Here is a 23,611-nt window from a genome sequence, read left to right on the forward strand (position 1 = left end):
GAATGTCATATGATGCGCATTCATCCAATCAGCTCTGAAGGATCTATGTTTGTGTTTTATAATTCAATATAATTGATTCAACATGGTCACAATGTATAATTAATCATCAAAATCAATGGTAATATCCCTCATTCAGCTTTGTGTTACATGACGCAGAAGTTGACTTACCATGGCAATGAACCTTCCTACAAAACGGAAGTACTGTAGATGATCTGGGTTGACTGATGATGCAGGGTTAATCTGGAGACAGTAGTTATTTTTATTAGCATATTCAAACAGGCAGTACATTGGATTAAGAACCTCATGAGACAGCATGAAGAACCATTCCCTGCAAAAAATCAAGATTCAATATTACGTTGAATCAATGTAAGGATATTTCTTGCTGTACCGATAGGCCACGGGCCAAACGATCAAAAGGGCTTTAGTTTTGCACTATTGTTTCAGTTGACCATGAGGAGTTTTTGTAATATTGAAAACATGAGTGTCGCTAAGGCGAGCACATAATACGGCCGTCTGTAACGTGGAAAATGGAGCTATTGATCAAGCAAGAAAAGTGGAAGATGGTGACTTCACCACCTGACCTCAAAATCAATAGAAATGCTAGGATCTATGCTAGTATCTTACACACACCAAACTATATGAGCCTAGGTTAAGTTCAAATAAAGTTATAGCATTAACAAGGACTTCAGAAGGGTAAAATGAAAACATGTCACTGTGATCTTGACCTTTGAACTTTTGACCTCTAAATCATTAGGCTTGCTGGGATCCATGCTAGTATCATACACACCAAATTATACGAGCCTAGGTTAAGTTAAACTGAATATATCACGTTTACATGGACTGCAGAAGGGTAAGATGAAAACATGTCACTGTGACCTTTGGCCTCAAATTCAAAAGGCTTCCTGGGATCCATGCTAGTATCATACACACCAAATTATATGAGCCTAGGTTAAGTACAACTGAAGTTATCGCATTTACAAGGACTGCAGAAAGGTACATTGAAAATAGGTCACTGTGACCTTAACCTTTGACCTTTTGACCTCAAAATCAATAGGCTTCCTAAGAATTCATGCTAGTATCATACATGTACACACCAGCTTATATGAGCCTAGGCTAAGTTAAACTTAAGTTATCGCGATTACAAGGACTGCAGAAGGGTATAATGAAAATAGGTCACTGTGATCATGGCCTTTGACCTTTTGACCTCAAAATCAACAAGCTTCCTAGGATCCATGCTTGTATCATACATACCAAATTATATGAGCCTAGTTTAACTCTTACTGTGCCAATACGAATACCCCTTGACTGCCAGGGGTATTCGAGGGAATCCTAAATTGACCGAAACGTAAGCAGAGACTGATTTTAAAACGGTCATATCTCTTTCCCCATACATTGTATAATGAAACATTCTACACATGAAATGACGCATGGTTCATGGACTTTATGATCGTGATATTATCTTTCTTACTCGCTTTTGAAAAAATTAGGAAAATTAAATAAATTCTGATGGACGTATTTCTTGATTTATATTGATAGTAAATCAATTTGACATTCAGAACTTATCATTGGGCGATCATTTTTAGAATTTTCTCAAGTATGATGGGATGTCCCAAATTTTCGCCATTTTAATTTTGACAAAAACATTATTTAAATTCTGAATTTATATGGAGAGTTATTCAATTTGACATTCAGTATAGTTCGTTGAGGAATATTTTGTGACAATCACAGAGTATGCACTTTTTAAGATGTGAAGTAATTTTAAAGTGTCTAGTTTAACAGCTTCATGTGAGGTGATGCGTCCATATCGTGATTTGGCAAGAGCAATGGCGGGCAGAAGAAAAGTTTTAAGAATGATCGTATAAAATGGTCATCTTCATGACCGTTAGGATTACGGCTGGGTCTTTATGTTTACTTTAAAAATATTCAAATATCATAAATAAATGGGAGCTTACGTTCACAGTTGAACTTTTGTGCACAAGGGGGAAATGCTAATAATGTGAAAGGTGAGGATGTATTAATATTAAATGTGTTTGTCAAAATATTTTGTGTTTCCGCATAGAGTTTTTTATACAGTGGCAGATACAAATTTTGACCAGCATGCATGTTGTGATATTGCTGTTCAATGGGTAAACGGAATTGTAAATTTTTCATGCACACAAAGTACTGAAACTGAAAAGGCAATTTTTTAAAATGGAAAATCACTGTCCCTAGGAATATTAGGTGGAAACGTGGAAACAAAGGAATTATAAACAATCACAATATTGTCTCTATCTTAAAATATGCATTCATTTTCCCAAATAAAACACATCTAGGTAAAATAACCAAAGGAAAACTAGAACTGCACATCAACTTTCCAGGATTGAAGTGATATTTTTCCTCTTCTGCACATAGTTTGTGCAATATTAATGTCTGATCACAAAATGCTTCTTTCAACCCAACTGATGGCAAAACACAGTGGAATCAAAGTTTAATATACAGTTATACGTAGTGAATTCATTAACTACATGTATTTGATGATTGTCCATCTAAAATAGGTCCATGCTTAAAATCATCATCTAGTTTTTAAGTTTTACCTTGCAACTCCTCCATAATCTAGACCCTCTTCCCCTCTGAATATGATATAGAGTCTTCTCCTCAGGTCAAAAGCTTGTAACCTCATGATCTGTGATTGAAAAGAGGATTTTACTTACTCTTATAACAAGACATCAATTGATCAGCTTTGCATACAGAGTGATTATAAGAAAATAACTGATGAAGACTCAAGTTAACATGGTTTCCTGACATAATTTGAAGTTTGTATTCAAATACTATCTTAACTGTTCTTCCCTACAATTGAATAATGTGCAATGCCATAAAATTTGTTCATCAGACCCATTATAATCCTTCCTGAAATTAATTTTCTCTTTTTTCTAGTCTTTATGAAGCTTTGTAATGCTTTCAAATGATCAGGACTTTGTCTGTTCATGAATGATCTTAGAAACATGAAGAAAATAGGAGTCCAAAATGCCCTTATAGAATAGGACAAGAATTTGGCCTTTTCCCAAAAATTTTTAGGTCACCCAAGCCATCATATAAAATATTGTAAGCCTCATGCAGAAAGGGCCTAAACCCAATTTGGGGGTGATTTGGGTTAATTATATCATCAAGTACATCTTGACATGCTCTTTTAAATGATGTCCTTAATTTTTCAAAATTTGTTTTAATTATGAATTCTATAAAGCCAGAAATGAGTATCTAGGCTTTTCCATCTGCCAAAAGGGGCCTTAAAAAGGGTGACATTGAACCCAAGGGTATTACCATACAAAATGCATTACAACGGACCTTTTGGCATAATTATATTGCACCTTCTTTATATTTCTTTATGCCAAAAAGTCACTCATGTGCACGCACACTGTTTAAGGGCCTTTTTGCTGAAGGCACGTGCCACTTGATGGCTCATGCCAAAAGGGCACAACCGTAAATACGCTTCGGTTACGGCCCTTCTGGCATGTCTGGCATAAATATACTTCGGTTACAGCCCTTCTGGCATAAATACACTTCACTCAACATATGCCAAATGGCCCTTCACATGTGTTTTGCTCATAGCATAAAATTTCTCAAAATTATTTTCCAAAATGCAATACAATATCATGCAAAATATAATAACTGAACATATATATAAATTGACCTCCAAAACGAAGTAAACCTTATAAAAAAAAACGCTACTTAAACGAGCCAGAACTTTAAACGTGATTATCTCAGAATGAAAAAAATCCAGTTAAGGCCCTTTTGGCATAAGGCCGATGATATATCGACCTAAAAGAACTCTTCTTTGGGACTATACTAATAATAAATGATTCAATAAAATATTGATGTGTGCATAGTTCTAAGAAAAAGGGGATTTACCTGATGGAATGAGTCTTCAAACAATGTATTCCTTGTGACACTGATCTTGACATGACTAGGTAATGCATTGATCTGACATAGATAACGGAATTGACCAAGCTTCCATCTGAAGCTCCTCTCATATGCAACAGGGACACCAAATGCACCTTTTGGACTGGATAATAATAATAAAAATATATATAAGAGGATGCATATATAGGGTAATAAAATATTACATTTTCTGTACTTGATATCAACACTAAAATTACAATTATCACTACAATTACACTGTAACCAACAAGCTACTGCTGTAATCAACAGTGTCATCATTATCATCATCATCATCACCATCATCATCATCATCAATATCATCATCATCATCATCACCATCATCATCATCACCATCATCAATATCATCCTTATCACTGTCATCATTACCATAATCATCATGGCAATCATCATCATAACCACCACCATTACCCTTTTCAACTGGACTAATTTTAATCAAATCATAATTTCCTCCACTTTCACTGAAATTTCAACAAGTTTTAACAGCATCATCATAAACATTGGTTTCACCATCGTAATTATCTTATTAAAGCCCCTTTTTAATTCCATGAAAAATCCATATTTCTTTGATTTCAAAGTAAAGTCTAAAAAATTCCACATTACTTACAACATCTTTAACTCTATCCCGTTATCTACATGTATTAAAAAATATACTATACTATTTTGCAAAAACACAAGATTTGGATGATATTGCTTACCCTTTTGAGGCACTAGGCCTTGGATCTGTGAATGTTGTTCTTCTGTTGTTATGATCTACAAAATACATGACACCTTCCTTGGTATACCTGATCTCCCAGCCATCTGGAAGAGGAGCTTCCTGCATACTTGCTCTAAAATAAAACAGACATCACTAGAAATATTAAATATGCTGGAGTCATCCAGCTTTTTATCTTTTTTTTGGGGGGGGGAGGAGCGGTGCTTTCCCAGCATTTTTCGGCAAAGACCGGAGGACCACGAAATAAAGAAATTCATACCAAATGCAGTGTCATCAAAGACTATGAATATCAACCATTTTTCAGGCTTCTATTTCCTTACCTAGATCTATAAATCGAAACTTACAAATGTTGCTAGGAGTGGGCTATTAACAGGTGATTTTTGGTTTACTGTGGCAATAGTTACTATTTTGGGTTCCTTTTACCTTACCTCAACACAAAATGACAAAATTTTGGTCTCGGGTCTGAGAAAAACATGTGACGGCCGAAATCTGAAATGGCCGCCAAACTCCCAAAATCACATTTCTTAATTTGGTATATTTTTCTCTGGTTTTGAGGTCTATTCATATGTTTTGGGGGACAGGTAATTCGTTTTTCATAAAATTGGTTCTATCAAACCATTATTTGTAGAATTAAGTGATTTTTTACCCGAATTTAGAGATTTTAGACCCCCTTTTCGGCCAGTAGGTTTCATTGTCTTGTGGTTCTTGGATATAACATGATACTAGTTGAACAAAAGGAAGCAGCTTTACATAGATATATTGCTTTTATTGCTCTAAATTGGAGTTTACTGATATTTGCGAAATATATCATATGAATCTATTATTGAATTAAAAATAGTGTCATTTATCCATGGGGTAGTATACAAAACACTGTACATACTACACTGCATATGTCCATACATTGACCACCACCATGACATACAGTGCACATAAAAAAATGCAAAAAGATTTAATTTCGAGTTTGAGAAAATTGTGCTAGCTTTACAGCAAATTGAGTAGAGCATATTACAGCCACATATTTCCTCTTTCCAATGAAATCTTACTTATTCATACATGGTCAAGGATGGCTGCGTAATCATTCTTTTTAGACAATGAGACAAAATGGACTTGGAACAAAGTTTCAGTGTCACCAGCATAAATCTTTTTGAATAGACCAGTTTCATAATGCATGCAAAGTTTATGAATACCTTTCTGACAAAGGTTACTCTTGACAACTTGAAAGATTGCAGGAGGCTTGCCAGACATAGCACCAACTAATGAACACAAGTTGCATTTTAAGCATTTAAAATGTATTCAAGGAACAACTGAGTTAAATAGTTTGTCACTAGGCTTACAAAGAGAAAACATCCATTTATTTGGATACATTTTGAAAATGGCTTATTCTCCATCTCTCTTTTGGAATGTCCAGACAGGTGAGAAATTACAAAATTTCTGGATTAAATATCTGTTGCATTTATCTGCTTTTCATAAGTTCTATCCCTGCGACAATAATGTGTAGTAGCATGCTCAGTAGTTGCCATCAGTGTCCAAGATGCCTCAGTTGAATACAGAGCAGAGAGTATTTGTGGTGTCTGAGTACGCTCACACCCAAAATTCAAGGATAGTGCAAGAAGCATTTTGAGCATGATTTCCTTATCGTGATCCTCCATCCAAAAGCATGATATTACAAAATGGGCCAAGTGCCAGGCTATAGGGACTAGCTTCAATCGCAACAGAGGAAACTCTGGAATGCGGCGAACAGAGCGATCTGAAGTAAACATTGATGCAGTTAGAAATCTACAAAATGTAAGTGCCAGAAGAAATAGACTGGGACTTTCATCTTCAAAATTAATCAGATCACAAGACTGGATCTCAGATGGCATCACTATCAAATGGAAGCAAGGCATGAAATTTTGCCTGGTGACTTGCCACAAAGACAAGCATGTTGCCAATGACTTATCGATCAGTGTCATGCAAATGACAATTTCCAATTTTGTCATTGGAGATGAAAGCAGCTTCTGGATGAACGGAAAGGTAACAACACATGTTTGCCAGTATGCTCCTAAAGGTAATCCTCCTGACTTTAACTATGATGTAAACTTTAGTCGGGAATAGCTGAATGTCCGGGCTGGACTATGTGGAAACGGTTTGCTCTTGAGGCCGTCCTTCTTCAAAATCAACATGAATGAAAACAGATACCAACACATTTTAAATGATCATGTGATTCCTGGATTAATGAAAAACTTTCTTACGCAACAAAGGGATGTGTTCAGATGCCTATGGTGGGCACCAGCCCATGAACTTGTTGCAGTAAGAAACAGATTGGCCAAGGTATTTGGACATCGAGTGCTTGCCTTGAATCATGATGTGGATTGCCCACAGCGATCTCCGGATCTGACTTGCTGTGACTTTTTTCTTTGGGGTTATCTGAATAGCAAAGTGTTCACTACCCCTCCACCTGACATTGCTACTCCCACCAGGGCCCAATGAGTTACAGGGCTGTGCAGGAGATGGAGAAACAAGCTAATCTCTGTTTGGAAAGGAATATCGAGGGGCGTGGGATATAATGTTTAGAGAGAGATTGAGACATCCTACAGAATGCAATGGTAAGCTGTAATTGTTAATTCCATTATTCCATTTTCATGATTCTTGCAGTGTCTAAAACTTTACCCCAAGTCCACTTTGACCCATTGTCCAAAAAGAATGATTACTCAGCCATCCATGACGGTGTATGAATAAATAAGATATCATTGGAAAGAACCAAGGCCTGTTCATACATTCTGAATACGATTGTGCTTCATTCAGGCCGGCACGCTGAGAAAGGGTAACATGTATTTAAAAAAATGTATGCATGCTCTTGGCAAAGATCATAACAACCACACATTTAGTGCCCTTTACTAAAAGTGAGTATTTATGTTTGTACATTTCTCAGTGAATGTGTTAAATTCAGTATAATAATACTCAATATCTGATATGTCCATGGTAACTCATTACACCCAGAGTTAACATTTTTATTCTTTTACCATAGGACATCATTTTTTGAAATTGACACCGTCGTCAGTGAGTAGAAAGTATGAATATATGTGTAATTAGTGGCATTACGACTGGAAGTAAAAAAAAACAAACACCGCAGCTAGTAGTAGGACGCCATCATGCATGGTGGTCAATGCATGGACATATTCAGGGCAGAATTTACAGTACATTGTATACCACAGACCTGCCAACCTCTGGGAGGGAAAAACTGTATTCTATGATAAAAAAACTATTTTTCCCCAAAAAAGTGTATTTCATAATAAAATGCTTGGCGCACTCGCTCATCGCGGCGCTCAAGCTGCATGCAAGCTAAAATGCGCACTGCTCTTGCAGATGAAAACAAAAACATTGAAACATGTGTATATCTTCACCTGGTTTTAACAAAATGATTGAAAGAAAAAGTTACCTGAAATAACATTGATCTAAAAACCATATTTGTGTATGTTTTATGAACTCGAGACATATAGAGATGATTTTTCTCAATAACTTACGATTTTGTAAAAAAAAAAAACGTAATAAAAAACATACTTTTTGGCAGGTCTGATTACCACCGTTTTGCCCCTATGGATAAATGACAAGTTTCATTCAATAGTAAGATAATATTTTTCAAATATCCATAAACCCCAATTTAGAGGAATAAGAGCAATAAAGCTATATGAAGCTGCTGGCTACAGTTCAACTCATATCACCTAATATCCAAGAACAACAAGACAATGAAACCTAATTTTTGGCTGAAAAAAGGTTAAAAAAATTGTAAATTTAGGTAAAACCACCCAACTCTACAAATAATGGTTTAAAACTACTAATTTTCGGAAAAACAAACTTCCTGTCCCCAAAACATATGAATAGACACCAAAACTAGAGAAAAAGATCACCAAATAGAGAAGTTAAGGCCCAAAATGTGATTTGGAGGGTTTTGGTGGCCATTTTGGAGTTTGGCCCAGAACACTTTTTTCACAGACCCGAAACAAAGAAATATTGTCATTTCATGTTTAAATACATTAAAAGGAATTCTTAAAAACTGTTGCCATATTAAAATGACAAAAACATATTTTTGACCCATGAATGGCCCACTCCGGATACTATATTTTCAAACAATACATCAACCAAGTAGGGCTATAAAAATAATAGTACCAGAGCAGGGTTTCTCAAAATCCTTCCTTGATTTTATCGGCCCGAATCCCAGTTGCATGGGCGTGTTAATTTTTGTTCTCCTGCTCCACTGCAGTAATAGTGTTATCAATTAATCATGATTATTTGCTATCGCAGCAATTCTGCAGTGGAGTAACTTAAATTGCAAACAATGCAAACAAAACAAAATGGATGTAGAAAACACCTGTGATTTAACGATTCGTACTACGGGGGGGGGGGGGACTTTTTAAAATCTATTAATATAAACAAGAGGGGAAGAAGGTTATAATCACTTGTGGAGAGCAACTTACTACGAATTCCTTTTTGACAAGCTAAAAAAAAACAGGTCATCAAAAGAGTAGGAGCATGTACATGTACCTCCTTTGCCCCCCCTCCCCTGATCTTGGCCTGAATATGATATGATACACATACCCTTGTCCCTGTGTTCTTGGGTCTTCCCACTGTGTTGTTCTGTTTAGATGATTTACAAAGTAGACTCTCTGGTGAGGATCGGTACGCTTCTCTGTATAAGCAAAACAAAATTGTTTCAGCAAAATTGCTATATGAAAGTATGATACATGTATCTGGTCTTCAAGGGAAATGCACAAAGTGTACTTCCTTGAAAAAGCAGACCTCCCAATGTTTGACAGTCAAAATTCATATTTTTAAAATGAAAATTCATAAAAAGTTAAGACAGCAGCACCCTATTGATAATGTTGGTACTGCTCCTGCTCTACAACTCCATTCGCCAACTTAGGCCAGCCTTCTCAACATGCCTACTTCTCAAGCTTACCACTCCTTCTGGTTCACAGTTCCTTAACCCCAAATTGACTGCGGCCAGTGGGCTATTTTGACGCCTAAGAAGACTGGAGGGGGATTCAGCCCCCCCCCCTATGATCTTGCCCATCAATCACGTCATCATCACAAAAATCAACAAGCACACTACCTATGGTACAATCTACAAAATGGTACAATCAAATTCTTCAAAACTCACATTGCTGATCAATCATGCTCATTTTCGGGCAAAATCAAACTATTGCTCTAATTTAATAAATAAGGCTCCTAAAATCTAATTTTTTTATTCACAGATTCTACAGGATTCTGATCAAATGTACTTTAAAAAAATTAATATCGCAATTATTGTCTTATGTATATTATTGTTTTGTAAATTTCTTATCTATTTCTCTGTTTTCTACTTTTTTATTGCTTTTTTTCATTGAAAATCGTCTGGGAGTTTATTCTGACCATAAACAACATGAAATTAATTGAGTTTAATCAGTTAAAGGAGAAATAATAATACATTTATGAATTTGGGCTAAAGACATTATTTGTACACGAATTCATGTTTTTGAGCAATTCTGGGTCTGCATGCACTCACGAAATGTTGCGTTATTTCTTAATCGCATACCAGGGAGTCGGTAATTTGGTCTCAAAAGACTTGAAAATAAAAAGTCAGGAAGAAGAGTCAACAAATTTTGCGGAGCAGATTTATCACAAAAAATTTCGAGAGAGGGGGGGAGTGAATCAGGGTGTTCAGTAATACTTAATTACCCTTATGTCATGAACTAGGCCCATACACTTTCTAAGTTATGATGACATTTCAAAAAATTAAACTTCGGGTAAGATTTGATGTTGACAACACTGCCGCCATCGGAAAAGCGGCACATATAGTCTCGCTCTGCTACGCGGGCGAGACAAAAAACCTGAAATAGATTGTACAGTATCTGTGAATACCATTTTTGTGTTTATACCATGGTTAAATGGGAAAAATAATATATTTGGATAAGTTACATTGACAGTCGGTGGTTAGGTATGTCCAAAAGTCCAAGGTGGCTTCAAGCTAGCACATCAATGATGTGGAGCTCATCCAGCATCTCGCAACAAAATTAAACACTATTTTCAGTTTCAGCCTAGTTGACATTGACAGTTGGTGGTCAAGTATGTCCAAAAGTCCAAGGTGGCTTCAAACTAGCATATCAATATGAGCATCTTCTTCGTTAAATGGTCTACTTCAATTCCTTTGATCTTTTTTCAGGTTGCCTATAACTAGTCAGCATGATCATCTTTCTAAATTTAAAAACATATTGTGATGTTGGTTTATTTTTAACAGTCTAAATGGAAAATTTGATTAGGGAACTAGATATTGACACTCTAATCATGGCAACTTTAGATTTTGTACAAAAAAAATTCCCAAGTTAAATCTGTGTAAAAACGATGATAAAACTCACCCCAACCAGATGGCAAAGGCCCCAGTGGATCACTGGGGTCTACACCTCCAGCTGCTTGCTGCATCGGGGAAAACAAAAGAAATTACAAAAAATTATACACAAGTGGATCACTTCTTGCAGTCTCGCCTGCATTACACGATTTGATGAATTGATATTCAAAAAATTCAATTCAAATTCAAATTCATTTTATTCTTGATGATAATAAAAACAGCATCAAACTGTACATTCGTATAAAGAAATATCATTGCAAGAAAAGGAGGACAACAAAAAGTTTACACTTGAAAATAAGAAGCCTCCAAAGAATACAAAAATCAATATAAATTATGTAGACATCAGATGAAGAGGGGGGGGGGGGCGAAATATGCTCATTCACACACACACACAGACACACACATACACCGAGGAACATCGTCATCATAACACACAAAAGCATGCTTTTGATATAGCATGCTCAGTGCTGAATTTGAGAACGGCTATTGAATAATTCGTCAGTGGTCATCCCAGCCTGTCGTATCACACATACGACGATGCAATCCCATTTCAGAGAAAATCAACTTCAAAGTTTACTATATAATATTCAAGCCTAGTTCCCCACAGCCTTACAATATATTCATTGCTAGAAAAATACATGGTTTGAAAGACCAAGACAATTGCTTGACATTGGTATCTTTATATTTAAAGATCAGAGAAAATATCGCAAAAGAGCTACACATGTACATGCTTGTAATTTCTGTTTGAGCGGTTTAGATTTCCCCTGTACAAAAATGCCAAAGGGGATACAACAATCCTGACCACGATTTCAATGCACGCGGTCAGTCAAAACGTTGTATCGCTTTTAACGTGCAACATCAATGCAGTGTTGATAAGATGCTTCAAATGGCAAACTGCTCATTTGCATATGTGTGTGCAGCTGTTGTTTGCTTCACTACAGTACACGTTTCCAATTGGATTTGTGCATTTTATCAACAATTTGTATGGCATCGCCATGGAAATTGCCTCATATCTCAGAAACTAGAATAAATTGCTGCCTAGAAATTTAGTTATGAACAGAAAAGGGCTTGTACTTTCATTTTCTGCAAAAATCTAAAAATCAATTAAAAAAAAAACTAAAATTGACTTGATACGACGGTTCGGATAAACGCCGACGAAGTATTAAATTTTTTTTTAAAATATGATAATAAAATAGTTTGTCCTTTGACCATGATCACATGACCTAAGAAGTGTGCAAAACAATCATTCATACTTGATTACCCTTATGTCGATGTTTCATGAACAAGATCCATAAACTTTCTAAGCTTACATGTATAATGCCGATTCAATAAATACCCCCAAACACGGCCAAAGTTCATTGACCTATGATCGTGGTCATGTAACCTGAAACATGCACAGGATATTCAGGGATAAATGGTTGCTCTTATGTCCAAGTTTAACAAACTAGATCCATAAACTTTTTAAGTTATGATGACAATTCCACAAATACATGTACCCCCAACATTACCAAAGTTTGTTTACCCTAAATGCGCTTTGACATTGGTCATGTGACCTAAAACTCGCACAGGATGTTTAGGGATACTTAATTGCTCTTATGTCCAAGTTTTATGAACTAGATAAATAAAATTTCAAATTTATGTTGACAATTCCATAAATACCACAACATGGCCAAAGTTTGTATCACACACACCAAATTATATGATAGGTTAAGTTATCTGAAATGATCGCGTTTACAAGGACTGCAGAAGGGTAAGATGAAAACATGTCAGTGTGACCTTGACCTTTGACATTTTGACCTTAAAATTAATAGGCTTCCTGGGATTCATGCTAGTATCATGCACACCACATTATATGTACCTAGGTTAAATTAAACTGTAGTATCATACACACCAAATAATATGAGCTTAGGTTAAGTTAAACTCAAGTTGTCATGTTTACAAGGAAAAGTTAATGGACGGACAGACAGACAGACAGATGGACACCGAGCATGATACCATAATACGTCCCATAGGACGCGTGTATAAAAACTGATCAGCACCTACATGTAAGTAATAATCTTCAAATACGGTAATTTATTCATTGGAAACATGAAAAGGTAACTTCCCGTTTTGTGCATGTGCATGGATATGGATTCATTCAAGAATTTTGTATAGGCAATGCCAGAGCTGCCAAGTTGTATTTTGCATTTTCAGTATTCTTATCCCCCAAAATCAGTATTTTGACCAAAAAATCCGTATTTTTACCATGAGATAAACATGCATGTATAATGGCAAAGTTCGATCACTTCTTACATTATTTTGTGCCCCACACCGTCGCACATGAGACCGAAAGCTTCAGTCTAGATTTTGGTTGTTCCGCTGAACTGCGTTGGCTGACTCACCAATACATAGACTGAAAAATTTGGAGGCCCGTACGTACAGACAACGTATTAGCAGTAACGTTAGATCTAACATTCGACGGAAACCTGTTTTTTTTTCCGATCGTTTTTTGCACATAAAATCATAAAATATCACATTATGAAAAAGAAATTGCATCCATATTTACGGAAAAATGTATGAAATTCAGAAATATCGTACCTTAGACCGCAGTTACGGCTAATTCGTTTCAAATTATGATCAAAACATCGTCATCTTCGATCCTTCCGTCGGTCAACGTAAGTTGCCATCTTGGATGACGTCATCATCCTTACAGACGTATTTACCAGTCGCAAAATATCGCGATTTGAGCCGCTGCTTTGCGCTTGTAAACTACGTGCGTGCGCTCGGAACTTGTCACCCGCAATGACTCGCCAGGATATCGAAAATTCTAATCGGAAAGCCTTGATGAAAGCATAACTCATTGAACGTAGAGGGCAGCAACACATGGAATACCTTTTCTTCTCTAATTTGTTTTTTCCCGTATTTTATGATGAAAAAGCGTACTGCCGTATTTTAAATTGATTTCCGTATGAAATACGGAAAAATCGTACTACTTGGCAGCTCTGCAATGCAATGCATGCACAACTACGGTACAAAAAAAATCACTGCCTGACCAAGGCAATCATCACATGCGCAGCAATGTTAACAAAGCAACACAATTATGCATAGCGTATGCAATGGCAGTATTTGCCGCCTTCAGATGAGTTTGCCACTGCACAATGTATTATATGTGTATTAAAATTTTGTACATAGCTATTGGTGCTGAAAAGCGTAGTAATAAATCTCAAAAGCGTAGTGGTATAAAAAGCATAAAAGTTATGATTTTTTCTTAATAGTTGGCAGCTCTGCCTTGGTCATGTGACTTGAAACTCAAGCAGGATCTTCAGTGATACACCATTTCCCTTATGTCCAAGTTTCATGAACTAGGTCCATATACTTTCTAAGTTACGATGACATTTCAAAAATTTAACCTTGGTTAAGATTTCGATATTGATTCCCCCATCATGGTCTAAGTTCATTGAACCTAAATGACGTTTGACCTCGATCATATGACCTGAAACTCAGGCAGGATGTTCAGTAATTCTTGATTACCCTTTTATCCAAGTTTCATGAACTAGGTCCATATACTTTAAAGTTATGATGACATTTCAAAAACTTAACCTTGGTTTAGATTTCAATGTTGATGCCGCCGCAGTCGTGAAAGCGGTGCCTACAGTCTCGCTCTGCCATGCAGGCGAGACAAAAATCAAGATCAAATACATCAATATCAGAAAAAGAAAAAAAGAACATATCTACACAATATCTTGTCAGGAAATATTACAACTGTATCATGTTTTAAGTCTACAAATAATTGACACATAATTATTATTCAAAGCTGAAACAAGGGCAACTGGACAGAAAAAATATCAAATACACCTAAATATTTAAGAAACTGTGATAAAAATCTTCCAAATAGCAGTGCAAGGAACTGACATGCTGTCTCACTTCAACCCTAAGCTTTCCAATATCTATTTTTTATGGCTCTTAACATAAGTTTCTATTTCCTATGACTGCCTCACCATCTTCAGATTTCTAATCCATGATATATAGGGGACATCAGCAAGGAGGGCATGATATTTTTATTCATTTTGATGTTAAAGGGAGAGACGATTACATGATATTGGCTAGGTTATGAAATCTAAATCTCCTTACTCATACAAGTAACAAGATTTGAAGAAAGGAACAAATCTGAAATTGTGACAACGTACCGGTAAGTAAAGTCGTTGTTGTAGCTGTTGCATGGCAGTTTGCTGGAGTTGTGCATGTTGTACCTGCCATTGTTGAAAATTTCTTACTGAGTCCAGTGTTGGTCTCTGCCATGTTGTAGTGCGTGTGTTGTGGTCAACATAGTATATCCTTCCTTGAGGGTCTTTCCTTCTCTCCCACCTTCAAGAAATCCAAATATGAAAAAAGTCATTTCAAGATGTAAAAAGGGCTAACTACCAGGAAAACTTGAAAAAATAATAATTGTACATTCATATTGTGCAATTTCTATTTGTGTATACTCAACTGCGCATTACAATACTTAACAAAATAAATACACAAAAGTATGATTAAGTTCTATTTACTAGAAAAGGAAAGCCTACTATATCTACAAATAATAAAACAAAAAGTGACTTATTTATTGAAACTCTCTTGAAATGGTAGGTTTTTAGTTTAGTTTTGAACACGGTTATAGATAATGCAATTCTTATTGAGGAAGGTAGACTATTCCAGAGTTTGGTTGCAGAACTTATAAAGGCACGATCGCCTAGTGTAATCTTTGTTTTTTAAAGGTGGGTGACAGAGGAGAATGGTATCATGAGAACTTTGGAGTCTGTATGATTGGATGGGTGATTTCAAAGTTAGAAGTTCACTTAGATAAGTAGAGCCATGCAATGCAGTATCATAAATGAGAACAACATTATTTTGAAATTAATTCACTGACATACTGAAAGCCGGTGCAGATCATGAAGTAGGGGTGCTACATGGGAGAATTTGGGGAAATAAGAGACGAGTCTGGCGCATGCATTTTGTACACACTGTAGTTTGGGAATCTGGTAAGCCATATGCATGAAACAGTGTTGATACATGTGCGAGTCAAATATTTGCGGATAATACGTAAGTTATAAAAATGATAGAAGGTAGTTTTGCATGTATATGGGTTTCCATGTTAAGCTGAGAATCAAACCAGACACCAAGGTTTTTTGCAACCATAGACTGCTTTACTACAGTATTGCCAAATTTTATGCAATAAATGTTTAGTTCTGACACCTGTCAATGTGTTCCAATGATAATAAACTCAGTTTTGCTGTCATTAAGTTTCAATTTACTACTAAACATCCATCTATGGTGATCCTGTAGACAGTGTTCAAGGGCCAAAATACAGGACTGTTCTTGTTCACTGACTGGGCTGAAGGAATAATTGAGTGTCATCTGCATAGTAGTGACAAGATATGTTACGAGAGTATACTTTAATGACTGAGAAAAGCCTACTAGAATTTAGCCCCATCTAACATCAAATTTCTTTGAGATAATGTCATCAATTGAATTTTGCTGCTGCCTATCACAAAGATAAGACTGCAGCCAAGATGAAACAGAATCTGTTATCCTAAAATCAGATTCTAATATTTTAGCAAGTATACTATGGTCAACCATGTCAAATGCAGCACTGTGGTCTAAGAGTAAGAGGAAGGTAACTTTCTGTTGGTTCATAGCCATTAGTAAATCATTCTTAACTTTTAATAGAGCTGTTTCTCTACTGTGATATTTCCTGTAAGCCGATTGAGTTTAAGGGGAAGAGATTGTTACAGTTGAGGTGCTCCTGAATTTGAGCAGTAGCTTCCCCTTCAACCAACTTTGACACATACTGTAGATTATATGCATGAAGTTAGTGAAGTTCATTTCTGAGTTAGGTTTCTTTGAGACTAGGAGGTATAACAAGATCTGTTTCGTCACAAGGACTTTGTAGTGTCAAAGAATTTCTTTTGGTTTTAGCTATTATCAGTGATACAGTCGGTGTAATACTTCCAACAGGCCTTATTCATTATAAATTTTGCACACAGAATCAAGTTGCGACTACTCGAAAATGTGATTCTGTGTACAGAATCAATGCAAATAATCTTTTGACTTTGTACACAGAATCACGTTGCGACTTCTCGAAAATGTGATTCTGTGTACAGAGTCAGTGCAAAATGATCTTTTGGCTTCAGACACAGAATCACGTTTTTGAGCAATTCTGGGTCTGAAATGCCCTTTAAAAATGTTGTGTAATTTTGGAAAGTTCTGTGTACCCGGGCATTACAAATTTGGTCTCAGAAAGTGCGCAAGGCTTGAAAGTAAAAAGTCGCTGAGTGGCGAGGTTAAAAAATTTCTTGTGGTATCATAGTCATAGAATTCATCAAGGGGGGGTCAAATTGACCCCTCCCAAATGAAGCAAAGGGTTAAATTTTAAGTACAAAGACAGCTTTTTATTTAAAACATAACAAAAGTGATTTTGTGTCTCGCCCACTTATGAAAATAACCAGAAATATCGTGATTTGCAAGGGCACGCAACATAATTTTATCGAAACTTTATTGTGAAATGACTGGGATGGAATAACGCTTGTCATAAAAGCCTTGCACGTAAACTTTAATGTTGACCTGAAGATGACCTTTGACCTTACCATGTGACCTCCGACTGCAGCATAACATGCAGGTCCCCCAAGTCCATCTACCATCTAAGTTTGGTTGAAAAGTGACTTACCGTTGCGGAGTTAGGTGTCATAAGAGTCTTGCATGTAAACTTTAATGTTGACCTTAAAATGACCTTTGACCTTACCATGTGACCTCTGACTGCAGCATAACATGCAGGTCCCCCAAGTCCATCTACCATCCAAGTTTTGTTGAAAAGCGACTTGCGGTTGTGGAGTTATGTGTCATTAGATTTGTGATGGACGGACGACATTTGGACCCCTAAGTCTCGCCTTCACCTCTGGTGGGCGAGAAAAAAACATGAATTCCTTGTCCAAAATAACATAGAAATTGACATTAAAATCAGCAACATAACTTATGCAGAAACAGAGATACACAATTTTGACAAAAATGGGTTGAGGTCAACGACCTTTTTGCCCCTCATTTTTTGGGCGGCCTCCCCCCCCCCAATATTTGATCTGTATTTCTGGAATAGGTGTCAAAATGCTCAGGAGCATAAGCTGCATTTAATGGTCGAAATTTTGATCTCAAAGTTGCATGAGACTTGAAAGTAAGAAGTCAGCCAGCGATTTATCGCGAAAAATGTTGAGGGGGTTGATTCAGCCCCCCCCCCCCGTCTTATTAGGGTTAAGGGTACAAAAAACCGACATGTCATCATACACCATGGAGTCTGACCAAAGTTGCTCTAAAATCATATCATCATATTATAAATTAAAAAGTCTAAGCTGAAATGATCCCAAGAGATGTGATATTCAGCAAATTCAAATGACTTTGTTTCTCAAGCCTTTGCCACATGGACATCAATGGAGTCTTTGAAAAGGAGACCTATTCCTCCACCTCCACAACCAGCACACGGATGATGCAGGAATTTGTAGCCTGAAGGGACAATGTCATCATTGACCGAGGCGTCATTCTCTGTAAGCCACGTTTCGGTTATCGCGTAGTACATGTAGATCTGCATTGCTGTCACAAACATAGTCAAGTACTGCTGCTGACTTACTTCTCAATGACCTTTAAGTCCTGTCCAATAGAACTGATACATGTATGTGATCACGGCATCTCCACAAGATTGCTGATACTTCTGCTGTGGCATCCTGAGTGCTTGGTAAGCTGGTCGTGTCTAGGCATAAATTCAACAACAGGAATATGCTGCTTTTTCTTGTCTACATCTGATGAAGAAAGGATGAGTGACTCATGCATATCGTGGACATGGTGTGAGAAGACTGGAAGTGTGATGAGGTTCTAATTTGAGTTTGTGCCTTTGTCTGTCAACCACCTCTGGTTACTTTGGGTTGCCATATGACGATTACATCCAAGAGACTTGATGATAGAATAAACGTCAAGTGGTAGCCAACTATTACAGTCCTTCTGGATAGTAATTGGACTCTCATGACTGTACTTAAGCTGTGCATGAGTGTATGATGTGTCTTCATGAATGTAAGTGGTAGGCCCAGGATTCCTATAAATATCTCCAGCTTTCAGTACTTCAATCTGGAAGGAAGCATAGCTATTGGAATTGTAAAGAATTCTTCTCTTTAGAAAGTGCTTCCTAATAAGGGCCTCCTGAACAAAGTTACTATTTAAGGACTGAATATTGTATGTCCAGGGTCCATTCAAACAAACTGGAAGACCTATTACTACCAGTATGAATGCAGCCCATTGTGTTGGAGGAGCAATAGGTTCAAGTCCTCTATTGTATTTTAGTTCAAATCAGGAGCACATAGCATACATGCACGAGTGATCCAAGCATGGCCTCCTGACTCAGTCACAGGATAAGACAATGTTATTTGTTCCAGAAATGGTCTACCAAAATCCTGGCATATCTATCAGCTGGTTGTAATCTTAAAACACACAAAGTGAAACAACAAATTGGATGAGAAGAACAAGAGTTTTGGAGGAGTATTGCACTCATGTGTTCTCAATAGCATTCTGTATTGAAAGGATATATTGATCCTCTGTAGATTCTTATTTTCTATTGGATGGTGAGTTTATTCTTCCCTAATTCCTATAATTGAAATTAGCTCTTGTTAAATATAGACATTTAAAAAACAAGTTACTATATTTTTCCATATATAAAACATTGTGACATTTTCCTAATTTACCAGGAAAATCATTCCACAAAGTAACTTCCTTTTATCAATCAACAGCAAAATTGCTATCAGTCAAATAAATGTCATTATTCAAGTAGCTTTTCAATAGGCATTTCAATTTTGTTCACTGCAAGAACTTTGTTGTTAATTCCGTTGCCCCATTTCCTAAAACTTAGCATTGATGGATTGATGTGAATTTTTCATTTCCTATCAGCCATTCTGAGGAAATAATATCAGAAGCTGAGTAACCTTCAACTTACCCTGATGGTAAAGGCATGGGTCTCTCCCACGTAGTTGTCTGTGTGTTATGATCCACATAATATGGTCTCCCATGCTGGTCTAACCTCATCTCCCAACTGAAACAAGAAAAGCAATAACATCAATATAAAAGATCTGTTCAACAAATCTAAACAATATTTGTCTCTGAGTTCAGATATATAAGCCCCATGTATGATTCCAGTGCAATAATATGCTTCTTGTTAGGTTGCGTAGACAAACCCATTACATAAGTTTTGTCTCTGCCTGGTATGAAAAACTCTGGACAAATAATTACATGCTATCACTTTAATGACTAAATTGGTTTGTACTCTTTGCTGTTATGCAACAAGAAAAAAAACTTGTATGCCCTGCAACATTTTTGGTATGCCTCCTATCCCATTGACAAAGAACAAGAAGAATGAGAAGGGTTGTTTGACTTACTTTGAAGGTAGAGGTTGATTATTGAGGTCTACATTCCTTCCAGGAGGTCCACCTGCAGTAGGTTGGTTTGCTCCAGGAGGAGCCCCTTGAGGGGGTGTTGCTGCCGTTCCTGATGCACCTGCTGCCGGTGGTGGTCCTGCTGGTGGAGGTGCTGCTCCTGCCCCTGTTTGACCTGCAGTAGCTGCCGCTGCTCCTACACTAGCTCCTGAAGCTGCTCCTGCGGCCCCTGGAGCTGGTGCTGTGACAGGAGGAAGTGAAGGGAGTGGTCTGTTGGCCATGGCTGTGGTGGGAGCGGCTGAGTTTCGATTACCGTTGGATGCAGCAGTAGTGGTTGTGGTAGTGGTTGACAATGTGGTCGAATTCGTTGATGATCTTGGTGCTATCAAAAGTGGAAGAGGAAACTTAAGAATATGTAATGAGTCTAGCAATATTACATTGATTTGAACATTCATAGAAAATTATCCCCATATTCAACTAGAACTATCAGGAAAGGTAATTAATACCCCCGCCGTATGCAATTACCATGAAAACAGTTTCTAACACATGGAAAAAATGTCTTACGCAACAACACCATGTTTTTGTGGGCACGTTCAAGACACATGGCCATATGTATTTTATTGTTAGGTGATCTGTCAATCAACAGATCAACTATTAATTTCGTACGAATTTTCTTTTTTATTCATTATTTATTTATTTATCTATTTCTTAATTTTTATTTTTCCACCCTTTTCTTGTTACCATAAAATCTCTGAATCTACATCATCAATTATCTTCAAAATATCAGATATGGGGACTTATCATGTCATGTGTACGAAACAGGTTCAAGGTCAAAAGGTCATCATGGCGTCATCTAGATGCCATTTTTGTAAAATCACATTATCAATCATATCTTCATTATCAATTTTCAAAAATTAAGAATATTTACATCACATTAACTTCAGGTCAAGGGTCAACTGTCCATGTCATCAAAGGTCATGTAAAGGTCACGACGTGTGCGTACGCGCACATCAAAATTTCAAAATGCTCAAGATCACTTTTTGACCAAAAATACAGTATGATTCAGGTCATTTTAAGTATTTTGAAACTTTGCGCGCGCGTAACCATGCGCGCGTAACCATGCGCGCGTAATAGCACTATAGAGCATAGGATCGCCTTTTTTTTATACATCAATGCATTGATAATATAATTCTGAGTAATTTTTGATACCTTGATCAACCTTCTACGACAAGTAATAACAGAATTAGTCTCCATCAAAGTTTACAGCACGAGCACGCACACTAACAATAGACAATATATGTGCAAAAACATGCCAATACAAAATTCATTATAGCTCTTCAGGTAGTCCATTCACCCCCATTTTTTTTCATATTCGAATAGAGCATGGATAGGAGATATGATTTCATGCCACATTTAACCCTCAATTTCATTATGACGTGATCAAAATGGCGTTGAACTCAAAATTTCCACTTTGCTACTTATGACGTCATCATAGTTAGGCAAATTTGACTCTAACTCTGTAAATATTGGTCAATTTTCGCTCAGTTTTCAATATGTTGTACACTGTAGCTGAGGACATACTCTTTCTCATTTGATGGCTTCATTTACTTTTAATGGAATGGATCATCCTGAAAAATGGCAAGTTATAGAGGCATGTCATTTTCGCTCATTTTGTGTGCAATCTCTATGGGAAATGATTTTTTTTTCTCAAAACTGGATTTTACATTCCTTTATTTCGCGAGCCATACCTGTATCTCCATTTCTTTTTTGTCAGTTTTTTGTGAGCTTGGAGTAAGTTGTAGCTGAGATTGTAAGCTATCGAAAATATAGTCTCCATTTTCCAATCAGATGCCTGGATCATGCCCGTATTTCACTTGCAAAATTGGATTTGAGATCCTCTTAATTTGCTTATGTGTAAAGTCTATGGGAAACAGTATAGCTCAATTGGGAAGGCATCAGACATGCGTCCTTAGGGTCCACGGTTCGAACCCATGGGTGAACATGAGAATTTTTCTTTTTTTTCTTTTAAAAACTCCACAAATGTTCCTTTATGACCACTACAATGTATATAAGATAAAACATTGGACAATAAAAGAGATTAAAATCTCTTTTCATGTGTACAATATGTACATGTACAATATGTGTATGACCTACATTTTTTCACACTACTTTCTCATTTCCCTCTTTTTAAAGAGTATTTCAACACATTCTTTTCATAAGAGAGAAGTTCAGTTTTCATCATGATGATCATACTGATCTCAATAAACATGCTGATTGTCTTCATGATCATGAAATCAGAGACAGATCAGCTAATTTATCCTCATGAAGAATTAAAATTCTAGTTTTCTTGTTCTTTTCTTCTTTTTCTCATCTGTCACAACCTCTTCTTCTCTTTTTGTTCTTCTGATTAATTTTATTCTTATTACAATTTGTATCCCCTTCATTCTCATTCACATTTGACAATCCACTATTCCACTTTACCATATAATTACTTCCGAACAATTTGGTTCACTTTCTAAATTACTATTTGAATTACATATGAGAAATTTACAACTTTCTCATTTGATATCCAATGCCTTCGGGATTTGTGTTAGTTATTACCCTTCATGGAGTAGTATATGTATAATAGTTTTTGCTTTCCTCTTCCTCTCAGTAGACATGTAATTTTGAACACTTCGATATAAAAAAAAACAATTTTGTGTTGAATTTAAAAAATAATAATCCGCTCATAAACAGCGCTTTATACATTGGAACAATGTCTCTCAGCACTTTACAGATATATCATTACCCCGGTCATCGGATCCTTGCACGCCCGCATGAAATGTATGCACCTTCTCCATTCCCTGGAGAGCATTCCAACAAGAGTTCCAAGACTCAATTGCTGGGCATACTACATAGGCTTTCGCATCCTACCGGGCACCCATTTAACACCTGGGTGGAGAGTGGCATATTGTGGATTGATGCCTTGCTAAAGGACGCTAGGCCATGGTCAGGTTGGAAAATATGACCCTCTGATTACAAGACGAGAGTCAGAACCACTACACCGAGACACTTCCACAAAACAAACATAGACATTTTTAAAAGGCTAATAAAGTTTGACTCTTAAACTTTTAAATACTTCAAAGTTTATTTAATTTATGAATGAAAAGTGGCAAATGAATTATATTTTCCAGGAAAACTACTGAT

General features: G+C 36.6%; 1 protein-coding gene and 1 pseudogene across 1 annotated transcript in view; both read right to left on the minus strand.

Annotated features, from left to right (window-relative positions):
- LOC121408140 (E3 ubiquitin-protein ligase Su(dx)-like) overlaps positions 1-23,611 on the minus strand; it is a 92,781-nt gene that overhangs the window by 15,362 nt on the left and 53,808 nt on the right. Inside the window, exons 7-15 of the mRNA XM_041599468.1 lie at positions 20,429-20,807; positions 19,990-20,085; positions 15,176-15,353; positions 11,020-11,077; positions 9,224-9,314; positions 4,632-4,763; positions 3,886-4,039; positions 2,574-2,662; positions 169-328 (exon numbers count right to left, since the gene is read on the minus strand). Of these exons, the coding sequence (XP_041455402.1) occupies positions 169-328; positions 2,574-2,662; positions 3,886-4,039; positions 4,632-4,763; positions 9,224-9,314; positions 11,020-11,077; positions 15,176-15,353; positions 19,990-20,085; positions 20,429-20,807 (1,337 nt within the window). The remainder of the gene's footprint in view (positions 1-168; positions 329-2,573; positions 2,663-3,885; positions 4,040-4,631; positions 4,764-9,223; positions 9,315-11,019; positions 11,078-15,175; positions 15,354-19,989; positions 20,086-20,428; positions 20,808-23,611) is intronic.
- Positions 17,890-19,978, minus strand: LOC121408141 (annotated as a pseudogene).

This window comes from Lytechinus variegatus, chromosome 2 (assembly GCF_018143015.1).
Source record: "Lytechinus variegatus isolate NC3 chromosome 2, Lvar_3.0, whole genome shotgun sequence".
NCBI lineage: Eukaryota > Metazoa > Echinodermata > Echinoidea > Temnopleuroida > Toxopneustidae > Lytechinus > Lytechinus variegatus.